This window comes from Trachemys scripta, chromosome 1 (genome assembly GCF_013100865.1).
Source record: "Trachemys scripta elegans isolate TJP31775 chromosome 1, CAS_Tse_1.0, whole genome shotgun sequence".
Taxonomy (NCBI): Eukaryota; Metazoa; Chordata; order Testudines; family Emydidae; genus Trachemys; species Trachemys scripta.
In genome coordinates, this window is record NC_048298.1 from 61,273,932 (window position 1) to 61,293,502 (window position 19,571).

The 19,571-nt window shown below is 39.6% G+C and overlaps 1 protein-coding gene across 2 annotated transcripts in view; it reads left to right on the top strand.

Annotated features, from left to right (window-relative positions):
- HMGA2 (high mobility group AT-hook 2) overlaps nucleotides 1-19,571 on the top strand; it is a 184,371-nt gene that overhangs the window by 7,601 nt on the left and 157,199 nt on the right. For both annotated transcript variants that reach the window (XM_034770718.1, XM_034770728.1), the window contains exon 3: nucleotides 5,356-5,406. In XM_034770718.1, the coding sequence (XP_034626609.1) occupies nucleotides 5,356-5,406 (51 nt within the window). The remainder of the gene's footprint in view (nucleotides 1-5,355; nucleotides 5,407-19,571) is intronic.

Genomic DNA, 19,571 nt, shown 5'->3' on the forward strand with positions numbered 1-19,571 from the left:
AGTGAGAGTTTTGCCACTGACTTCTTTGGGGCCACAATTTCACCCTACGTTGGTTGATGAAAATCTAGTTGACCTATGAGGAAAGGTTAAAAAAACTGGCCTTGAGAACAGAAGACTGGAGGGGGAGGGGGAACCTGTTAACAATCTTCAAATATATTAAGGGCTGTTGTAAAGAGAACTGTGATCAATTGTTCTTCATGTCCACTAAAGGTAGGACAAGAAGTAATGGGCTTAATCTGGAGCAAGGGAGATTTAGATTAGATGTTAGGAAAACTTTCTAACTGTAAGGGTAGTTAAGCTCTGGAGTAGCCTTCCCAGGGAGTCTGTGGAATCCGCATCACTGGAGGTTGTTAAGGACAGGTTAGACAAACACCTGTCCAGGATGGTCTAGGTTTACTTGGTCTTGCCTCAGTGCAGGGGATTGGACTTGATGATTTCTTCAGGTCCCCTCCAGCCCTGTATTTCTATGATTCTATGTGATGTACCAGTGGCCATTGCACCTAAAACATGGAGACTATAGCCACTGAGATGTTTTCAGTAAGATGTGTCAGGCAGGACACCCTGTTTAGCGATAAACTGGGTAAATATGACATGGAAGCTATAACAAGATTATGTCTGTTCAGTACCTCAGAGTCCTTTTATTATTGTTTTTAACGAAGTGACTTCAGTAGAGGGACACTTCATTGTGCAAGTTCTCTTGACTAGGTTCGACAATAGTGATCTTTGTTGAGAGAGCTATCAATTACTCCAGCTGACCTATGCCTCTGACACATTTTATCTTGACATCTCAACAGATCATTTTGCAAAACAGATAGAGTATACAAGATATGGATTCTGTTGCATTTGGGTTTGTGCTTGACAATATATGGATGCCCAAAGAACACTTTATATCCATTCAATTATTTACACTCATCTTGTCCTGTTAATTGCCTTCAACTGCACAGTTTCAGTTTCTGGTTGGCATTGCCCACCCATGCACCAAGGACGCGCTGGTGGTGGGAAAGTCAGACTCCATTTTTGCAAGCCCAGGACAGTGTGAGGTTATGAAGCAGCTTCAAGTCGCCTTGTGCTACTGAAGCTTAGATGAATTGCAGACCTTTCCATTGACTGTTAACTGCCTTTAATATGAAAAAAGATTGAAATGGCAGTTGTGATAGCATGAAAAATACCATTTTTTCAGACATATTTTGTGCTCAAAAAGCTACTTAATTCAGTTCCACTCCCAAAATGTTTTATCACAGCAATTCATTGCTTATAATATTGCACATGAAAATGTGTTAATTTTAAAAAAAGAAAAACACCCTTAAACTGCATATATGCTAATCTTCCCGCTCCTTGCTCAGCCCTCCTCTGTTTTATGTTCAGTGTTAAATGTTGTTGTGTTATGTTATATAGAGCAAAGTCATGTCTCAGCATGTTGTGTCATGTGCTGAGATATAACCCAACACAACACACCTTACTCTACATTGCATCAGAGGATTAAAAAGAAACAGCTTCCTTTGATTAAGCAGGTATAAACTGCAGTGGATAGCTGAGATCACTTGCAAGCTGCCGCCTAAATAATACTGTTTGTTATGCTTAGGAGGTTTGGTGCTCTCTCTGGATTTGTCCCTCACTCAAGACACAACAGTGTAATAAAAGCAAACAGTTAGCAGAGTAATTAGATTAAATTGCTCTAAATATCTATTAAAAAGGCAAAATAGTGCTGTTGGGTTGATGTGTTTAACTTCTTGTTAATAAAATTTTACATTTTTCCACACAATTTTATTTATTTGACAGGATCACTGCTAAATAACTAGTCATGACTCCAGGTATTTATATTGTGACAATATTGTGCTCCCAAAGTAAACTTGTGCTATATTTGTCAAAATATTAATATTAATAATAATTAAATATCCCAGTGAAAAACTGGAACTATGTTTCCTAGATTCCTTGTCTTTACTATCATCTTTTGACCATTATTTTCCTTCTTGTTTGTTCAAGAAGTGTTTTGTCTTTGCCTTTTAGAGTAGAGATAAAATGTCCATTACGGAAGTCCTTGTCATTCATCTTCTGCAGTTTAGTCTATGGAAACCTTCCTGTTTGCTTACAGCATCTCTCTGTACCAAAACATAATGAACTGGAATGCACTTCTGTTTGCCCAGCTCACCTCTGGGAAAGATTTGGTTTGGATAAGAACTATAGAAATGTTTTTCTTCTGACATGAGGTGGAAATTATATACATCACTAACATAGTGCCTTTCATTCCAAAGGGTCCTGAAGCACTTTACAAACTGATATACAAACTATACACAGGGAACACTATCCACTACTGAATGTAGCCATCTCTGGGGTGAAACATTGTTAACAGCTCTCAGCCACACTGCATGAAGTTTAGGACTGGAAATGAAGATTGATTATTCAAAGAAATCTGCATGTACTCTTTCCAGTCAAGCTACTTTATATAGTCTAGGTCAGGGGTTCTCAAACTGGGAGTCGGGACCCCTCAGGGGGTCGCGAGATTATTACATGGGGGGGGGGTTGCGAGCTGTCAGACTCCAACCCAAACCCCCTTTGCCTCCAGCATTTATAATGGTGTTAAATATATTTAAAAGTGTTTTTAATTTATAATAGGGGGTCACACTCAGAGGCTTGTTATGTGAAAGGGGTCACCAATACAAAAGTTTGAGAACCACTGAGTTCAACCATTTAAATCCCTGTGTGGAGACTGCTATTCAGAAATAAACGGCCTTAATTCAGTTTATTTTTACTCACTTTATAAATGAACTAAACTGAACCAAATTAAGGCCACTCTAATTCTGACTAAATGAGGGTGTTCCATTGCAATGCGGATTTAAGTGGTGTAACTTCAAATCCACACCTTTAGTTAATTTGTATTAACTTTCCCAGATGTCCCCATGTATACAAGCTCTAAGGCTTTGTCTACACTACACAGCTTTTAGCGATATGGCTGTGCTGCTACAGCTGTGCCACTAAAAGGCACGCAGTGTAGTGCAGTGTAGCTGCTGTTTGTTTGTCGAGTGCTCCTGCCGACAGAAAACTTCCACCTACAACGAGCAGCATTAGCGCTGTCGGCAGGAGCACTTGACAAAACTTTTGCCTTTCAGGGGAGGGTGTGTGTTTTTTTAACACCTCTGAATGACAAAAGTTTTGTCTTTCAGTTGCCAGTGTAGACAAAGCCTAAGTGTCTTAAAACCTGAAGCGTATTTCAGAGTCACCCCCAGGGGTTCTCAAACTGGGGCCTTGGCTACACTTACCAGCTAGTTCGACGGCTGGAAATCGAAGTTCTGGGTTCGACTTATCGCGTCTAGTCTGGACGCGATAAGTCGAACCCGGAAGTGCTTGCCGTCGACTGCGGTACTCCAGCTCGGCGAGAGGAGTACCGCGGAGTCGACGGGGGAGCCTGCCTGCCGCGTGTGGACCAAGGTAAGTTCGAACTAAGGTACTTCGACTTCAGCTACGTTATTCACGTAGCTGAAGTTGCGTACCTTAGTTCGAATTGGGGGGGGTAGTGTAGACCAAGCCTGGGAGTCGGAACTCCTCAGGGGGGTTACAAGTTGTCAGCCTCCAATCCAAACCCCGTTTTGCCGCCAGCATTTCTAAGGGTGTTAAATATATTTAAAAGTGTTTTTAATTTATGGGGGGGAGGGTGTCACACTCTGAGGCTTGCTATGTGAAAGGGGTTGCCAATATAAAAGTTTGAGAACCACTGGGCTAGGTCAACTTACTGGGTTTTTTTAAGTTTGATTTCAAGACCAGGTTTGCTGTCGATCTAAAAAAGTTCATGTTCATTTTTTTAAGGACACTGGCAGCATGATCTTAGTTTTAAGAGTAGTAAAACCTTAAAAAAAGGAGGGGGATTGTTGCTCCTTTACTAAGATGTCAAGTGTTGATTTAGAACATTTAAAACTGATCCATTCTTAAAAATTAATGCCTCAGATAGTTCAAACAATAACTATGTGTCTATTGGACATCATACACTATAATTAATCTCTATTTGCGCTGTCCAGCTTATAAGGACATAATAATGAAGGGTTTGAAGGGAAACAAAAACCTTTTAAATAGCTAAAGAATACAGCAAATGTACTTCTTTAAAAAGTATTCTCATAAGAGGGTTTCACCTTACATGTAACACTGGTATAAACTGTTAAAGAGCAAGTTTACTCTTTTAACAAGTCTAAGTGATAATTTTGCCCTTTAGGAATGTGAATTTTATTTTTCACACGTTTCTTCTTGGTTAGTTTTATTTCAAGGTCATTTCGCTGCATTTATAGTGTAGGGTTTATAGGGATTGGCCCCAGTACTTTTCCGGCTCTTCTTGTGGGATTCATTTTACATGACAAGGCATTACACACATTTTACAGAGATATGCCAATAAGTGATTTATGTAATGAGACAATTGACTCCTGAGGGGAAAGTCAAATACACACACTCCTTTGAAGAAGCAATATAGGAAAACACGTATAATGTACCAGGCATACAAAAAACCCTTGATTCTAAGGAATGATTATGCACATAGGGTGAAATTCTGGCCCCATAGAAGGGAGTTTTGCCATTGACTTGAGTGTGGCAAGGATTTCACCTGTAGTTCACCTACCTAACTACCATTATTATTAATCAAATATTGACATATATATGGTGGACATACTTTGTCTGTAAATAACATTTTATATGTAATTTTTCATCCAAGGATTTCAAAGTTCATTACAAAAGTGGGTAAGTATATCCCACAGTCGCCAAGCAAACTAATGACAGAGTCCTGAATGGAATTGGTGTTTTCTCTGTTTGAGCTCCTTGCACTAATTGCTAGGCCATGCTTACATATCAGGTGCCATTTCTAGGGCACCTACTGTTGAATTTTCTTCAACCCTTGAAATGAAGACATATTTTGGAATGGTGAAAAGTGTGTTCAGAGTTTAAAGGACGTGTTTGCACCTGAAAAGGAAAATGTTACTCAGAATCAGGAAAGTATCACTAAGTAGAAATACACACATGTTCAAGATGATATTCTTTGTCAAACATGCTGGTTTGCTTTCTGAACAAAGAGAAAAAACAGGCAGACCATTGCGAATAGTCCATCAGTTTTAAAAAAGTTTCCTTCCTGCTTGAAACAAACTGTATTCTTTTTACCCCACAAGAGGGGATTTTAATATCTTTAAGTCTATGCTATGAAATATTAGAAAAAGGAATGCAGTCAAGATTCAAGCCATAGGGGAGAGAGAGACAGAGACTTAATGCCACCCATCTAATCAGTAGATACATAATTATGGATAATATTACAAGAAATATGTTCCCAGTTACCAGCACTGCTAAATAATGTTGGCTTATCAAATATGTTGTTTTTTCACTTTACAGAAAGCAGAAGCCACTGGAGAAAAACGACCCAGAGGCCGGCCCAGAAAATGGGTAAGTATTCCATTTCTAGTCATTTGATTTATTTTTCTGCTTTATAAAACGTTTTAATACCATTCTTTATAAGACTATTTCTATTTCATTTTTTAAAAAAGAATGTCTGTCTCATTTCTTTCTGTTCTGTTGGGTCGAGGAAAGGGTTAAGGCAGCAGAAACCTTATCTCAACTTCCTACCTTTAGACTCTGATAGTTTGCTCAAGACACTTTACTACTAAATGTTTGCTGGCATTGAATACTTATATGTCTCTTATCAGCATGAAAAGAGTCTCAACTCTTCCTTCAAAAAAAGAGTAACAATGAGATAACTTGTTCGGTAATTGAGTAACAAAGGTTAAAGGGGGTATTATCAGGCATCAGAAAGTGATTATGAAAGGTGATAAAATTCAAATGCAGTGTGTACAAGATAAAGTTAAAAAAACAAAACCTCATTGTCTCTTTAGTAATGCTCCACAGTCCCTGGGAAACAGAGTACATTTCCCCCCACAAAATCCTTAAAAGGAATAAAAATAAAGGTTGAGTAACTTGCACCAAATGTTTCCCCTGTCTGGGCAAGCTGTATACCTCACATAGACTAGGTGATTTGTTATATTTTTCATTTGTCTTGTTATTAAATTTTAAAATATTGCTCTTTCACACTACTATTGGCTCCCTTGATGTTGATGTCAGAGATAAATGCATTTTCAGAAGGTGCCCTTGATTTTTTTGGCATACAGATTTCTGGTCGCTTGGAGTCTAGAAATTCAGTGTTCAGTTGTTGAGTACTTCTTGTACATGTCCTTTTTTACTTCTCTCCCTTATACACACACTTTCAAAAGGAAAGTGATGAGAATGTCACCTGAGTTAACGGGAGAAATTGACGGTGCAACCGTATGTTTCATAATAAATTCTCTATCTAGTTTTCCTTCTCCCATTACCTTTAACTTCTACATATCTGTCCTCTATTTTTTTCTATACTTCTTTTTACTACCTCATCTCTTCTTCTTCATTCCGTTATTATGTTCCTTCTTCTCTTCCCTCATCTTCATGTTGTCATTTTCCCTCCATTAGCTCATCCTTTTCCTTTCCAATATATATTAAGACTGTTGTCAAGACATCCAGGCTTCCTAGAGCTAAAACAGCACCACAGGAAGCTTATAACTACAACTGACATTCCCCAAAGTGTCAGCAGCTAAGCGCAAGAGAGGAGGGATGGCTTTAACATACACAATAAAAATAGTCCTATTGTGGACCAGTGATAAAAGTGCCTGAGGATCTTCCTCTAATATTGTGGAGAAAATCAGACAGTCACATACAGTATATACTATACATGTCTACAGTATTTAGACTAGGCAAATTCTTTGTACACAGAGAAGAAACCCATTGGCATTAGGAGATTAGATAGTTTATAAGAACTTACATGAATTGGTAACCTTCTCAAAGGTGGCTTGCATGAGGCAAACACTAAATAGTTCAGCAAAATGTATAGCAATTACTATCAGTTTCCTTATAAGGTTGTCTAGAGTTTACTAGGGCCTGAGATTGTATATGTGGATGCTAACTGAACTTGTCTAATCCTCACATTGGGTGCAGTCCCCAGGGAGGCAAAATGAATGGCTGTTTTATGAGAATAATTTATAACATCCAACCTATCTATACCACGTTTGGTGTATGCGGTTGTAGGCAGAAGGTTGTTAACTCTGTGGGAATGGAAAATGTCACAGTCTGTGGTGCTAAGAGGTGCACCATCCCAGGCATTGTATCTGGAGATTAAGCTGTATCTTCTCTGAAGAGAAAAAAAAAGGGTATTTTTTTTATAGTTGGCATATTATACTTTGGTTTGTGTAGCTTATACTGGCAAGAGCGAGCAGGCAGTAGTAACAAAGAAATAAATATGGTACAGTCCTTTGGATGAAAAAATTGAACTGCAGAAATAAATTCTTGACTCTCCCATAGAGGCAGTCTTCACTCTGCAACCAGTTTAATGCTTTCCAACAATGTCACTCATTTCCTTGAAATTAGAGAGTATTTTAAAGCTCTGCAGTATTTTCTTATTGCAAATATCAGAAACGGAATCCTTTACCCATTCGCTACTGTACTGGATGGTTGTTTTTTAGTGAATTTTAGAAATAATATATGAGCATGCACCTAACAATGGGATAAAGTTATAGACATTGGGAAATAAAAGTGCCATTTTCTCTCTCCTGCTTTTCTTTTTTCCAGCTTGAGTCAGGCTTGCAGGCTCCTCTTTACATGTGGTAAAATGGAGAGTCATATCACATTTTATACATGAAAAAATATTGTTAAATCATTAGAAGCCATTATCATACCAACAATTTTTAAGCAGTACTGTATTTGCTTGGCAATCTGTGAGGGATTCTACCTAAAAACAGATGGGCATGGCATAATAGGGCCCACTGTGTTTTAACATCTAGCTTCTGTACAGGAAACACCCCTTTTTATCACATGAATTTCATTTCAGTTTTTAAAGTACATTAGTGGTTATTTTCTTTGTTAATCTATGCATCCGAAGAAGTGGGCTGTAGTCCACGAAAGCTTATGCTCTAATAAATTTGTTAGTCTCTAAGGTGCCACAAGTAGTCCTGTTCTTCTTTTTGCGGATACAGACTAACACGGCTGCTACTCTGAAACCTTTGTTAATCTAGTATGTTTGTATCAAGCATTACTTTAAACAGTTATGTATCAATTAAAATAAGGAACACGTAGATTTCCTTTGTGTTTGCCGGGGGCAAGAAATTGTATAGGATGGATATTTTTCTAAGTTTGTAACCTATTTTTGTGAGTTTAGAGGTTTTGTGTCATATGTTGTTCATCAAATTGTAAAGTATTATTTCTGCTGTTTCCTTCAATATGCACATGCAGAAATAAATTAGCTAACAGACTTCTGTAGAATTCTGGTAGCCACTCTTTCTGCCAGTTCAAATTAAGTATTTAATATTTGTGACTCACAATTTTTTTTAGAAGAAGGTCTAAATCTAGTTGACTATGAATGTATAAAACCTGGAGAAAAAAGCTGAAGTGAAGTGAGTGGAAACCTGTTTTACCAGACGTGTACAATAAACAAAGTAATATTAATATTTTAAATAAAATAATGTGTACTTTGAAAAATAGTCCAGGAAGATAAGATACTTGTCTGTTGAACAAACAATAAGGAGTGAGTGGCTCTATAGGAAATAAATATTTGGTTATAAAGAAAAGCCACCCACATATAGAGTTAATTGATTAAAAGCACTGAAGATAATAAGGAAGAACTAGATGGGAACCATCTTATTTGGAATCAGAAATTCAGTTTCAGTTGTAGTAGAACCCATCTGTCACCACAAGTTGCTGGACATATGTGTGCAGTACAATAAAACTTTGGGGGAGAAAATCCTATTATTTTAATGATGAAAAACATTTATTTGTATGCTTGTTACTCTTTAATTTTAGAAGTTTTGATACAGGGATATGATCTAGGTTCTTTGATGCCAGTGGAACATGCAGATGAAGCAACCTGGCTTTTTATTAGGAGAATTACTATTGTATGTGTCATAGATGTTCATAGCAATTTACAGAGATAATAAAGACATGAGGCCCCATTGAAGTCAATGGGAGTTTTGCCATTGTCTTCAGTGGGGCCAGGATTTCACCTGTGGAGCCTAAGCCTACTCACACTGGAGTCAGTGAGAAGCAGGAGTAGGTCTCCATTGCCATGTCCCAAGGATCCTACACTTTAAACTTCCACATTTTTTACATTTGTGTAAGGCTAGTAATCTGAGTGAAGTACTGTGTTGGGGCAGGAGCGGAACGGAGACTGAATAAGCAGTTATAATACAATTCATTCCAATGGATCATATTGAAAAGTCCTGGAAATTTCACAGACTTCTAGTGCTCTCAAACTTCAGTTTAATGGCGAAACCTGAAACCTCATTCTGAAGATGATGCTTTAAAAGGGTATTTAGGTTTGTCTTTCTTTTTTTCCCTCCAGATTGGTTTTTAGCATTGTCTGATTTCACCCCCACGTTGTTTAAACGGAAACACAACTTTTCAAAAGCACATAAAATAGCCAGGCATATTCCAAAGCTCAATATGCAGATGTTATAACTTTGTAAGGGGTCTGGAGTTGATGTGGGTAAGTGACTGACATAATGATATAATAGTATGAAACTATCTGGTAATGGATTGTGCAAAGGAGGGACAAAACTCCAACAATAACTTGCTTATAACAACAGAGGGGAAGTAGTTAATTTCTAAGCACAGTGCGTGCACAAACACACACACAACCACTGAAACACAAATAACAGATGAATGTGATTTGTTCGGATAACCTGACTTTTTCTTTCAGGCAGCTATATTTACTGCCAAATGTGCTAAAGAGTGCATTTCAAATTGATAGCGATAAAACAAACAGAAGTAAACTCCATTTCCCTATGCAAGGGTTTGAGCTGATCTTAACATGCGTAGGTGGACAAGTCTATGTTTCTGAAGTTTAAGGGTGTAATCCTACCCCCATTGACATCAATAGAAGTTATGCCATTGACTTCAGTAGGGCCAGGATTTCACCTTAAATGCTGAAAATTAGAGTAAGAGGTACAAAACTGTTTTTAAAAAAGTGAAGAAAATGATTTCTAGCTGATAACTTTTTCTCCAAATTATATAAATACATTAGAAGCAAGAGGAAGACCAAGGACAGGGAAGGGCCATTACTGAATGAGGGGGGGAAAACAATAACAGAAAATGTGGAAATGGCAGAAGGGATAAATAACTTTTTTGTTTTAGTTTTCATCAGAAAGTTTTGTAGCAATTGGACATCTAACTTAATGAATGCCAGTGAAAATGAGATAGGATCAGAGGCTAAAACAGGGAAAGAACAAGTTAAAAATTACTTAGACTTAGTTAGATGTCTTCAAGTCACCAGGGCCTGATGAAATACATCTTAGAATACTCAAGGAGCTGACTGAGGAGATAGCTGAGACATTAGCGATTATCTTCAAAAAGTCATGGAAGATGGGAGAGATTCCAGAGTACTGGAAAAGGGCAAATATAGTGCCGATCTATAAAAAGGGGAATAAGGACAACCCAGGGAATTACAGACCAGTCATCTTAACTTCAGAACCCAGAAAGATGATGGGGAAAATAATTAAGCAATCAATTTGCAAACACCTGGAAAATAATAAGTAACAGTCACCATGGAGTTGTCAAGAACAAATCATGTCAAATGAACCTAATAGCTTTCTTTGACAGGGTAACTAACTGTGTGGATGGGGGGGAAGCAGTAGATGTGGTATATCTTGACTTTAGTAAGGCTTTTAATATTGTCTCACGTGACCTTCTCATAAATAAACCAGGAAAATACAGCCTAGATAGAGCTATTAGACTGTGGATGCATAACTGATTGGCAAACTGTTCCAAGAGAGTAGTTATCAGTGGTTCACAGTCAAGCTGGAAGGGCATATTAAAGGGGGGGGAGTCCTGCAGAGATCTGTTCTGGGTCTGGTTCTGTTTAATATCTTCATCAATTATTTAGATCAGTGGTGGGCAACCTGCAGCCGCACATGGCCCGTCAGGGTAATCCGCTGGCGGGCCGCGAGACAGTTTGCTTACATTGACCGTCCACAAGCATGGCCGCCTGCAGCTCCCAGTGGCTGTGGTTTGCTGTTACCGGCCACGTTACCAGAGCTGTGGGAAGCAGTGGACATCATGTCCCTTTGGCCCGCGCCGCTTCCTGCAGCTCCCATTGGCTGTGAACTGCGAATGTCAATGTAAACAAACTGTTTCGCGGCCTGCCAGTGGAGCCGCGAGAGCTCCAGGGCCGGATTAAAACCGCTGGTGGGCCAGATGTGGCCCGCGGGCTGTAGTTTGCCCACCCCTGTTGTAGAGCCTATGAATGAATCAATGCAGGCAAGACTACTGCCTGTGGACGGTCATCATTTTATCCACCTAAAGATCTTGGATGGGCTTCTATAGCTATAGTGGTCAGACCAGTGTCCTCACAATTCCTAAGCTGAAAGTGTAGGCAAGTGACATGAAGTTAAGTTACATGAAGAACAAGTTAAAAGACTTAGAAAGCATCATATTTATTTATATCGTTTCCAAACAGGATGATCTGCAAAAAGTATAATCTCTCAAAAGGCTAGAATGACTGCAAAAGCAAGTTATCCAGCAACCTTTAAGATTATCTCTAATTACTGGTGAATTTTTAAAAGATTCATAATTTTGCCATTTAATTATTTTCTTTCCATTTGGCATTCTGGAGAAGGAAAACAACTTCTCCATTCTGGAAGCCAATGAATGGAAAACATGCCTTAAAAACATATTCTGCCTTGGATATATTTAGAGAGGTCTGTGCATCTTCATTTCTGTACAATCTTTGGGTAGGTCTAAGATCAGATTCAAGTAAAGGATTTTGTATGTGATATCACAGTTATCATCCCTGCTCAGAATTTTGGAGCCAAATTCTCTGCTGGTATAAGTGGGTGTGACTCCATGGATGGCAATGGAGTTCTGCCCATTTATACCGGTAGAGAATTTGATCCTATATCTTTATGGCCTATAGTTAGGGCACATCTACATCTAAAATGTTGCATCAGCGCAGCTGCATCATGCATTGGCACAGCTGCACAACTGTAGCGCCAACATAGTGTGGTCTACACGGAGGGTTAGGTCGGTATTTTTCACATCCCTGAGCGATGCAGTTGAACCGATATAGGTCTGTAGCGTAGACCAGACCTTAACAGGGGCTTTTATTTATATTATCAAAAGGGTAGTTCACTGATGCCCTCTATGCCAGAATGGGGTATCACAAGATGTCCAAGTTAACCAAAGAGCAAAACTTTGCATTTCTATAGCATTTTCTATCTGAGCTTCTCAAAGCATTCATAGTCATTAAAGGGAAACTGCCAATTCAGATTGGCCCCAAACAGCAAATGTTCATGGTTGAAAGTGAGGGAAATGCAAAAGTAAGGAAACAGTATCAATAGTGAAAAGGAAGTTGACATTTTAAAATGTTTATTTTTTATAATCTCAGGTGTTATTAGTAGCATAGTAAGAAAGTTAGTGTATTTAAAAATGATTTTTCATTTGACAGTATCCCTTAATTTTCATAGCACTTCTTGTCAGGTAGGTAAGTATTCCTGCATCCCCTTTTTATATATGGGAAAACAGATTCAGGAGCTACATTGCCAAAAGGGTAGCCCACTTCTTCTGAGGGCATTTTGCACCTCCAGTATGTGCAGCCACAGTTCAGTTGCAGGTACAGTTCTTACTACCTGTGTCTCTAAGGATCTGACTGCACAAATCAGTTAGGTAGAGGTACAAGCACTCAGATTTGCTCCTGCAGTTCAGTTTTTCGCCATGAAAATTTTGTGGGTATAAAAGGAGACGTTGAGCCTCAGCCCATTGAAAATGTACTCCATAGAGGTTAGGAGCCCAGATTTTAAAAGACATTTAGGTATCTAACTTCCATTGAAATAAATGGGAGTTAAGCAGCTAAATACTTTAGAAATTTGGCCCTAAGTGTCTTGCCCAGGGTCACATATGAAATCTTCGGAAGAGCCAGGAATAGAACTCTGATTTCCTGATACTTGCCTTGTATCATAGGAAGGTTGTCCTTTCTTAGTAGCTCTCACTTGTCTACAGGTTAGTTGATGGAGGGAAGCACACATTTGAATTGTTTCCCAAACCAATGCATCTGCTTGTTTCCAATTCCTATAGGCTAAAGATGCATCCAGCACATGTCTAGCTGTCAGGACAATGACGTAGGGAGGACTTGGAAGGGCCTTGCATACTCTTTGTGTACAAGATGGATGAGGGAGTGTCAGGACCAGCGTGAGTTTCTGTAACTGGGCTCTATTTTCTATTTTTCTATTTTCTAGTTTCTGTTTGACGGAAGTGTGAATCCTAGTGAACTTATCTCCTCCTTACATCTTCATTGCATATAAAACTCCTGCATTTGTCTTTTAAAATGAGAAATACAATCATCAAACCTAGCTGGATAATTCCTTAAATGTTCTGAATGTAAGTAATCTGTTTTATTGAGACGCAAGCTGATTTTTGCTATGGACACTGGACATGTCCAGTTAAAGGCCTGCCACCAGAGCTGGCACTAGGCATAAGCAGACTAAGCAATTGTTTAGGGGCCCTGAGCAGCTCAAGGGGGCCCCCTGTTTGATTTTTTTTATTATTATTTTCATAAGAACTTGCCTGTGTTAGTATTTTACTCATTTTAAAAACTATGTTTTCAAAAAGATTCGAAAATAAACACTCCAGGCTCAGCTTAGTTTATTAGTATGTGTTGGGGGTACGGGGGGAAACATTCCTGAATAGGACCCCCAATGGGCTATCACCTCCACTGCCTCCCACTTCAGAAATAAAAAAGTCAACTCCTTACACCCTTGAGTATATGGGGGTTGGGGGGGAACCTGACACAATGAATGGAATACCACGTGTAAAAGTGTCATCTGATGGTTAGGCTGAGAGTCAGGACTCCTGGATTCTCTTCCAGATCTTACCCTCTATGTCAGGGGTCGGCAACGTTTGGCATGCGGCTTGCCAGGGTAAGCACCCTGGTGGGCCGGGCCAGTTTTATTTACCTGCTGACGCTGCAGGTTCGGCCGATCGTGGCCCCCACTGGCCACGGTTCGCCGTCCTGGGCCAATGGGGGTGGTGAGAAGCGGCGCGGGCGAGCAATGTGCTGGCCGCGGCTTCTCGCCACCCCCATTGGCCTGGGACAGCGAACCGCGGCCAGTGGGGGCCGCGATCGGCCAAACCTGCCGCGTCAGCAGGTAAATAAAACTGGCCCGGCCCGCTAGGGTGCTTACCCTGGTGAGCCGCGTGCCGAACGTTGCCGACCCCGCTCTATGTGGTATGGGGGAAGCCACTTAATCCCTTTGTGCCCAATGCTGATTTACACTATGGCCTTTAGCGGTAATGATAACTTCCTCCCATTTTATACTGCTAGAGTGGTGATGCTTAGTGTAAGTGATAATAAGGCCCTCTGTGCTTAAATTCACCCATCTGAAATAAGGAGTTTGATAACACTTACTACCAGTGATGCTTTAAGCCTGATTCTACATTCTTTACATACCCAATTGGAGATCTGGATGCAATGCAGGTTTGAGTCTCTTCCGATGGTTCTGGGATACTTAATGTTTGGAAAATGCTTTGAGGTCCTTGAATGAAATCATTGCATGATGTAAGTGCGAGCATTATTATTATTATTTCCTTTTCCTTAATCATAGGACAAAGGTTTGCTTCATATTGAAATTCAGTATTATATTTTAGTTACAGTACAGGATTTTCAACAAGAAAGGGGGCTGCTCTCATTAAATACAAGCACCTGATTCAGGAAAACCAGTTTTTATACCAGCAATAATGTAGTTTATATGTGTCTTTAGTTAGCATTGCCCATTTATATCCACTCAAATTTGGTACAGGTTCAAATTAAAAAAGTGTGAGGAACACAGCATGTTTACAGTAGAGCGATTATTTTTCTTTTTCAGAACCTATGTGCAGTGTTCTTTAGATCTTAAAAGAAAAATAAAATACTGGGACAAAACCTGCCGATTGAATCTGAAAACACTAACATCACAGAAAGATGAATCCAGATCTTTACCATTTAAAGAGTCAGTTAAGATATATAATTTAGCAATTTCAGATGCATCAGTGACATTGTCAATAAAGGAACAGGATATCTGCTAAGGTCCCGGAGAATCCAAATATTTTCATTCTTTAGGGAGACGCAGTAATAGGAAGCACCAAGGCCCAGGGAGGTGAACGACTGAATGAAAAAGTCATATGTTGAGGAACTTGAAATCTTGATGTTATAGATGATAACATTTATAATGCACTGTTTGTTCTGCAATCTTTTGTCATTCTCGGTTCAAAGTGATTCTGATTTTACAAACTCTTGTCAGTATGGTCTGTGTCAGTGACTGTTGATGTAGTATAACTTCCTTGTTTACAAGCAGAAGGAACTGTCAGTCACAGAGTTGTCTTTTTTGTCATTGCTCACTTGGTTTGTCCAGCTTTAACATTCCCTTGATTTCTTGGTGGAACAGTGACCTTTATATTGTGCAAGAGCATCCTCAGGGCCACTCTTAGTTGACAGATCTGAGGAGGAGGTACTACATCTATGAATATGGCCATCTGTAGGTTTCATTATTTTTGCCCGGAGGCTGACATTGCAGAATTCAGTACATTCATGGAACATGGCCCTGGTGTGTTTTACAGTGTGGCTAGAAGGACTGTATACAAGGAGAGCTGCTTTCCATGAAGTCTTTCACATGAGCTTATTTCTGGCTTTACCTGTTGAAATAGTAGTTCATTTCCTACTCGTTGGACCTTAGGCAATTTAATACATGTATTGTGTAATTTGACATATGTTGGGGAAGAAGATTTCAAGATAGTAATTCTTTTCATAGCAAATTATGGAAGCTAGTAGTGCGTAATGTGCTATTTTGTTTTGTTTGTCAGAGTTACAAACACTTTGGGAATGGAGGTTTTTCGTAACTCTTAAATGTTCGTAACTCTGAACAAAACATTCTAGTTTTTCTTTCAAAAGTTTACCTCTGAACATTGACTTAATAAAGCTTTGAAACTTTACTATGCAGAATTAAAATGCTGCTTTTAGCCATCTTAATTTAAATGAAACAAGTACAGAAAGAGTTTTCCTTACCTTGTCAAATCTTTTTTTAAAACTTTTCCTCTTTTTTCTTAAGTTTACGTTTAACACAGTACTGTACTGTATTTGCCTTTTTATTTTTTGGTCTCTGTTGCTGCATGATTGAGTACTTCCGGTTCCAAATGAGGTGTATGGTTGACGGGTCAGTTCATAACTCTGGTATTCGTAACTCCGAGGTTCTACTGTATATTTTATTTGGACATATCATCATAAGTTTATCCTTTTCTAGACTGCCAGTCTAGGTGTCTGTAAATTGTAGGGTCAAATTCTGTTCCTAGTTACAGTGATGTACATAATTATATTAATAAGCTAAGCTTGCAGTAACCACATTAATTTTAATGGATTTACACCAGTGTAAATGACAGTTGTATCTGGCTCATAGAGGTCTGTATGCTTTAGTGTACCAATGGGCGTAGCTTACATTTTGGAGCCATTCAAATTATTAATGAATCAGCCAGCTTTAGAATTTTTTGTTTTACATCCTCTCTGTTTAGAATAACTGCTTAGCACTTAAAACTCATTAAAACTGGTAGTTCCTGTCTACAGAGAGAATGGCAACTTTATCCAATATGTTATCTTAATCCATCTTGACTGTTACATCAGTTATCCTCATAAAGATCAATTGGGAGCTTTTACAAGTTGTTATACAAACACATACGTGCGCTTCGCTATCATGATCTTATCAAAGTTGCACTGTGCTCACATATTTTTGGGGTTTCCTTAGTATTCACGTTGAATTCATTAAGACTCTGCGCACTCATACTGCATTGTTTCCTGTTAATGAGGCTTTGAAAAATCTGCTCAGGAACCTTTTTCCATTGTTTGTCTGATACAGCACTTGGCTTACAGCATTAAAAATTCAGAGCAAAAACACCAGACTCCTGTGGGATGCATGCCTAGATGTAGAAACAGTTTATGCCACCATTAGGCGCAATTAGACACCATTAGGTGTCTCCCTGGACTGTATTGGCCTGATTTTGGAAACATTTCATTCAGAGAACTCATGATGAAGTCAATTGAAGTTTTCCAGGCATGAAACAGCTGTAATATCAGGCCTTATATGAAGGTAAAGATTGTTTTAGTAAATACTTCAGGTGGCTATGGTCAAGTAGATTGAGCAGGGGGCTGGGATCCAGGAGATGTAGGGTGAAATCTTGGTCCCATTGAAGTGAACGGTCCTTTTCAATTCATCCCTGGATTCTAGTTCTTAGTCTGCCACTGACTTGGTGTGTGATCTTATGCAAGTCATTTAGCTGTCTATAAAATGAGGTATTATTATCATGCTAACATAAAACTGTGAGATCCGTTGATGAAAAAGAGTGACATAAGTGCCAAATATTCATCTGCTACTCAGTGTTTTGTTCAATGTTGAGTACATTGTGAGCATATATCATAATAACAGTTGAATCTCAATAAGTTTGGTACACATCTTACTTAGGGTAGGTCTATACTTACCTCTGGGTCCGGCGGTAAGCAATCGATCTTCTGGGATCGATCCCGGAAGTGCTCGCCGTCGATGCCGGTACTCCTGCTCCGCGAGAGGAGTACGCGGAGTCAACGGGGGAGTCTGCCTGCTGTGTCTGGGCCCGCAGTAAGTTCGAACTAAGGTACTTCGACTTCAGCTACGTTATTCACATAGCTGAAGTTGCGTATCTTAGTTCGAAGTGGGGGGTTAGTGTGGACCAGGCCTTAGGTAGTGGTGTTTTGGTTAGAGGAAGATGGAAGCACCTCCTGCAAACAATACCCCATAAATAAAGGATTGATTAGACTTGTACAGAAATTTAGGGTGGGATCCACAAAGGGACTTAGGCATTGCAACACTGAGCATCATGGTGCCCAACTTTTAGGCACCTAAAAATCACAGGAACAACACTGTGATCCACAAAGATGAGTTAGGCACCTAGTCTCCCTGTACAATGAATGGGGAGAGATAGGTGCCTGAGCTAGCCAGTGGGATATGCCAAAGAGAGAGGTGAGTGCTAAACTTCCTCCTTTCTCAGAGACAGGGTCCTAAATCTAAGCTGCAGGGAGGCACCACCTAGGGAATGAATTAAATGCCTGCCTTGCTCCACAGAAAGTAGGGGCTGGGGTAGACAAGCCCACTTCTAGCTCAGTGGTTAAGGTGCTTATGTCGGAGACCCAGGTTCAATTCCCTCTCTCTGCTAAAGGCAGAAAGAAGTTTTGAACAGGTGTCTCCCACGTCTCAGGAGAGTGCTCTAACCATAGGACTATGGGATATTCTGATTTGTGGGGAGGGGGAAATCTCTCTCTCCCCCCCCCCCCTTTGTTGAAGCTATTCAGCTGTGGCTATGTAATGAAAGAGAGGTTAGAGCAGTGGGACTGGACACAGATCTCCCACCACTCTATTACAGTCATTCAGTCTCGCGCTCGCTCTCTCTCTTTCTGCCCCAATGGCTGATCCACTGTTGATAAATACTTAAATAGTCATTATAGTTCCATGGTTAAATCACCCCCCGGAGCGTTGGGAGATCCCTGTTCAAATCCTTTCTCTCCACTCTGGCAGAGAGCATGGAATGAACCTGGGTGTCCCACATCCCAGGTGAGTGCTCCAGCCACTGAGCTAAAAGTTATAAAGTAGACTCTACCACCACTTTCTTATCCAGCTGGATTTTGAATGGGACCTGATCCAGGGAGCATATCTACAGGATCAGGCCTCACACACAAAGTCGGTGGCAGAATGCCTATCTTCCCCCTATTTGTGGAGTGCTCTGGGGCTTAGGTAAGGGATGAGCATCCAGCTGCCTAAAGGGAGGTAGGAATGTACATACCAAGAGGCAAAAATGTTGGCATCTAGGGAACTTTTACCATGAAAACTTAGGTGCCGAGTGAGTTTAGGTGCCTACAGGATTCGATGAGAATTTTGTGGATCACAATGAGGCCAAAACTGGACTTTAAATGCATAAATACCTTTGTATATCCTACCCTTATGTAGCAGGCTTTTTGTTGATGTTTTTACAAAAGGATCATGTGTATCAAATACATAGTGTTGCTACTTTAAAAATTCAAATAATTCTTACTCTTTTCTAATCATTTCAGTGAAGCAGACAATTGAAAAGTCAAACTCATAACTTTACATCAGCAAAGTATTCTGTGGTGTAGAAAGATCCAGTAATGTGAATTATCTTGCTGCCTGAATTAGTGTAGCGTTCAGTTGAGGGCAGACATAGGTGGGATGCTGGGAACAGTTCGATGCCACTGCAAAACACATTCAGAATATATTACTCCATGGGCCAAATTCTTCAGGTCAAGGACTATGGGTGAAATTTAGGCTCCATTAAAGTCAATAGTAAAACTCTCATTGACTTCAATGGAGCCAGGATTTCACACCATATGTAAATACCTATGGTGCAATATAATTAATATTTAGTCTCCTCTAAGTTACACTAACACAATGTCATTGACTTCAGCTTTTGTGCAGAAGAGAACTTGTCCCTGAATCTATAAACTCTCTTGGGAGAGAGAAGGTTCTTCTTTGAGTACT